The sequence below is a fragment of the Echinops telfairi genome, unplaced genomic scaffold, assembly GCF_000313985.2.
Source record: "Echinops telfairi isolate 266 unplaced genomic scaffold, ASM31398v2 ScPeMD7_443;HRSCAF=831, whole genome shotgun sequence".
Lineage (NCBI taxonomy): Eukaryota > Metazoa > Chordata > Mammalia > Afrosoricida > Tenrecidae > Echinops > Echinops telfairi.
Window position 1 is genome coordinate 2,691,945 of NW_022104341.1, and position 3,218 is coordinate 2,695,162.

The 3,218-nt window shown below is 60.0% G+C and overlaps 1 protein-coding gene across 1 annotated transcript in view; it reads left to right on the forward strand.

Moving 5' to 3' along the window:
- Window positions 1–696: 696 nt before the first annotated feature.
- PPM1J (protein phosphatase, Mg2+/Mn2+ dependent 1J) overlaps window positions 697–3,218 on the forward strand; it is a 5,476-nt gene continuing 2,954 nt past the window's right edge. Inside the window, exons 1-3 of the mRNA XM_004699170.3 lie at window positions 697–1,043; window positions 2,323–2,437; window positions 2,860–3,138. Coding sequence (XP_004699227.1) covers window positions 697–1,043; window positions 2,323–2,437; window positions 2,860–3,138 — 741 coding nt within the window. The remainder of the gene's footprint in view (window positions 1,044–2,322; window positions 2,438–2,859; window positions 3,139–3,218) is intronic.

A 3,218-nucleotide genomic window follows, 5' to 3' on the forward strand; every position in this document is an offset into this window, starting at 1 on the left:
ATAAAGATTTGCAGCCCTAGAAACCCTAGGGAATTAGATTCTCTGGCTTGTAGGGTCGCTATGAGTCGCATGGGCTTGATGGCAGTGGGGTTTAGTTTGGGGGTTCCTAATTCAGTGGCGGGCTCCACCCTTCATTGCCCCACCCCCACCCCCGCCCCCACCAGCAGCCGATCGTCCGCGCTCTCACTCCAGCAGCTCCAGCCCGAGGTGTTGTCACACCAGGTGCTTCACACCCAGAGGTGGTTAACGTCTCCCCAAAGCAGCTGGTTTCGCTCTTAAGTCATCAGCTCCATCGCCTTCCAACAGGCTGGCTGCTCAGAAGCGAGGGAGGGCGTGAAGCCTTTTCTGCCTCGTCATAATGGGAACGTTCTATCTACGTGATGTATTGTCTAAAGCACGGCAAAAATGTTTCCTTCTCTCGGTCCCCCTTTCTAAAACAACAGACACCCGCCCGCTCCAAGCCCCCCAAAGATTGAGGCGGAGCGAAGCCTGAATGGGGCGGAGTAGCGGCCTGGAGCCAGTCGGGCGGTTCCCGGGGTGGCCCCGAGGCGGAGGAAGTTTTGCAGGAACTGCCCAGCCCGCCAGCAGCCAATGGCCTGGGAGGGCCGGCAGGAAAGAGCACCGCCCACCCCGAGTCCAGGGGGGCGGGCCCTTCAGGGGGCGGGGCCGCGGACGAGGGCGGGGCACGGAGGCAGCATGCTAAGCCGGGTACGCTCGGCGGTTGCGCACCTGGTGAGCTCCGGGGGTGTCCCGCCTCCGAACCCCAAGCCCCCGGACCTGCCAAACACGACCTCAGTGCCGCCGGCCCTCCCAGAAACTCCCAAGAGCCTGCCGGCCAGAGCTGGGACCGGGACCGGGACCGGGACCGGGACCGGGAGCGGGGCGCCTGCGAAGACCGTAGACACTCGAGCGAGCTTCTCCAGACCGACCTTTCTGCAGCTGAGCCCTGGGGGGCTGCGACGCGCCGAGGACCAAGCGGGCCGGGCTGTTCAGAGCCCCCCAGACACCGGCCGCCGCCTGCCCTGGAGCACGGGCTATGCCGAGTGAGCGCCCCGGGGGGCACCAAACCTGGGTCGGACCCTCACCCCACCTCCCCAGTTCGACATCCACTCGCTGCACCTCTCCGCCTTGCCCTTGGGACCTGGAGCACCCTTTCCCAGGACCTTTACCACCCGAGGGGTTTCGCGGCCGTAGCCCCACCTCCAGCCCTCTCGAGTGGGGTGCAGCCTGAATCGCCTCCCAGCTCGCTGGCTACCCTCACTCACACCGTCTCTGAACTCCTCCTCCCCCCCCAAACAGAGGGTCCACCCAAGGACGAGTTAGCCAGTTCTAGTCTTGGCCCCGCAGTTTAATGGTTAAGGGAGGAGGGGGTTTCAAGTAAGAGCGGCCTTCCTTTTAATAAGAGAGGTGGCAGCTGGGAAGGCTAGCACCTCGGCTTCCCAGCTCCAGCGCCCCAGTTCCCTGCCCCCCTTACCACTCCCCTCCCCCTCCACACCCAGAAATAGCCTGAGACACAGAGCAGCCACCTTCTTCCCTAGGGGAGAGGGAGAGGGTTGCCGGGACAGCGGAAAAGCCCCTTAGGACTACCCCCCATCCCCACGCCAGCTTTCTGGGGTAAGGGAAAGCCCACCCCTACGCCAGGCCCTGGTGGACAGCGCTCGCAGGCCGTATGCATTTTTAATGTGTCTGCCGGGAAGGCTGAGCCTAGGGAGATGGCGGGTGGGCTACGGACCCCCCACCACCTCCGTTTGTTGGCTTCCTGGTTGGGAAGGGTTGGTTACGGGGCCTAAAACAAAAAAGCCACACCTACCCCTTGGAGTTGATTCTGACTCAGAGCGACCCTGTACCCCATTTCAATTCCTCTTCTGGATCTGGGCTGGGGCACTTCCTCCTTGCTAAAGCTGCAGAAACTTGCCCTGGATGGTTGAAGGATAAGGGTGGGTGTGCCCCCCAAGGGTAGGGCCCTGGGGTAAAGCACTGGATGAGTGGATTTGGGGTGGAGGGCTTGGCAAGCAGGTCAGTAACAACTGCTCCCCTCACTCCAGTTTCCGCTTCATGCTCCCCATCCCGACCCAGGACAACCCCCTCTGCCAAGGCAGACAGGGTGTTGGTATCACCCTTAGTATGAAATGGTGGGACCTGCCACTCAGACAATGTTCCTTGGCCTTGCTGTCCCTCCCAGCCTGGATCTCCCTCTGGCCTGGATCCCAGGTAGCTGTGACCTTTCTCAGCTTGGCCAGAGAGAATGTATGTGTCTAAGGTGGGGGTTATTCCGGGACACGGTCTCCTGTCCAGCTTTACGTGGTCACTCTGGCCTGGCAGGGTCATCAACGCTGGCAAGAGCCGGCACAATGAGGACCAGGCTTGCTGTGAGGTGGTGTATGTGGAAGGCCGGAGGAGTGCCAGCGGGACACCTAAAGAGTCCAGTCAGGGCCAGGTAAGCCCCTACCTACCCTCCCCTCTCTTCCTGGGGTCTGGGCACTCCTTTGAAGTCTGAGTCTTGCGCCTCCTAACTCACTTCAGGTTTATAACCTGGCCTTCGTCAGCTCGGTTCTACCGTGGCAGGATTAATGTCTCCTTTTTCACTGGTTGTACATGTTTACATGTACATAGTGGGCTAATTCATTACCCGCTTCAATTTTCTTTTGAGTCCTTTATTATCTGAGTCTGGCTTTTCTGATGTGTCCTTTCTCCTTGGTAAACAAAACAGTGTGTTTGTCTTCAATATCAAGCTCTCTGGTCTCCTCTCTGACCTTCCATGGATGCCTTGAAACGTGCCCTACTCCCTGATATCTCGCTCTCTCCCTCTCCTATGCACGCACACACTTGCACACTTACCTCCCACGTGTCCTCCTCCAGGGACTCTGCTTCTACTATTGGGGCCTATTTGATGGACATGCAGGGGGTGGAGCTGCAGACATGGCCTCCAGGCTCCTGCATCGCCACATCCGGGAGCAGCTCAAGGACCTGGTGGAGATACTTCAGGACCCCTGTCCACCCCCCCTCTGCCTGTCATCCTCGCCCGGGGCCTCTAACCCTTCCCACCTGGTTGGCCCTCAGTCCTGCTGGTCTTCTCAAAAGGAAGTGACCCATGAAAGCCTGGTTGTGGGGGCCATTGAGAATGCTTTTCAGCTGATGGTGAGTGGCTGTCCCGGTCCCAGGTCAGGAAGGAAGGCAGACACTCTGGCTAGTAGCATGTGGGAGTCACGTGGGTGGGC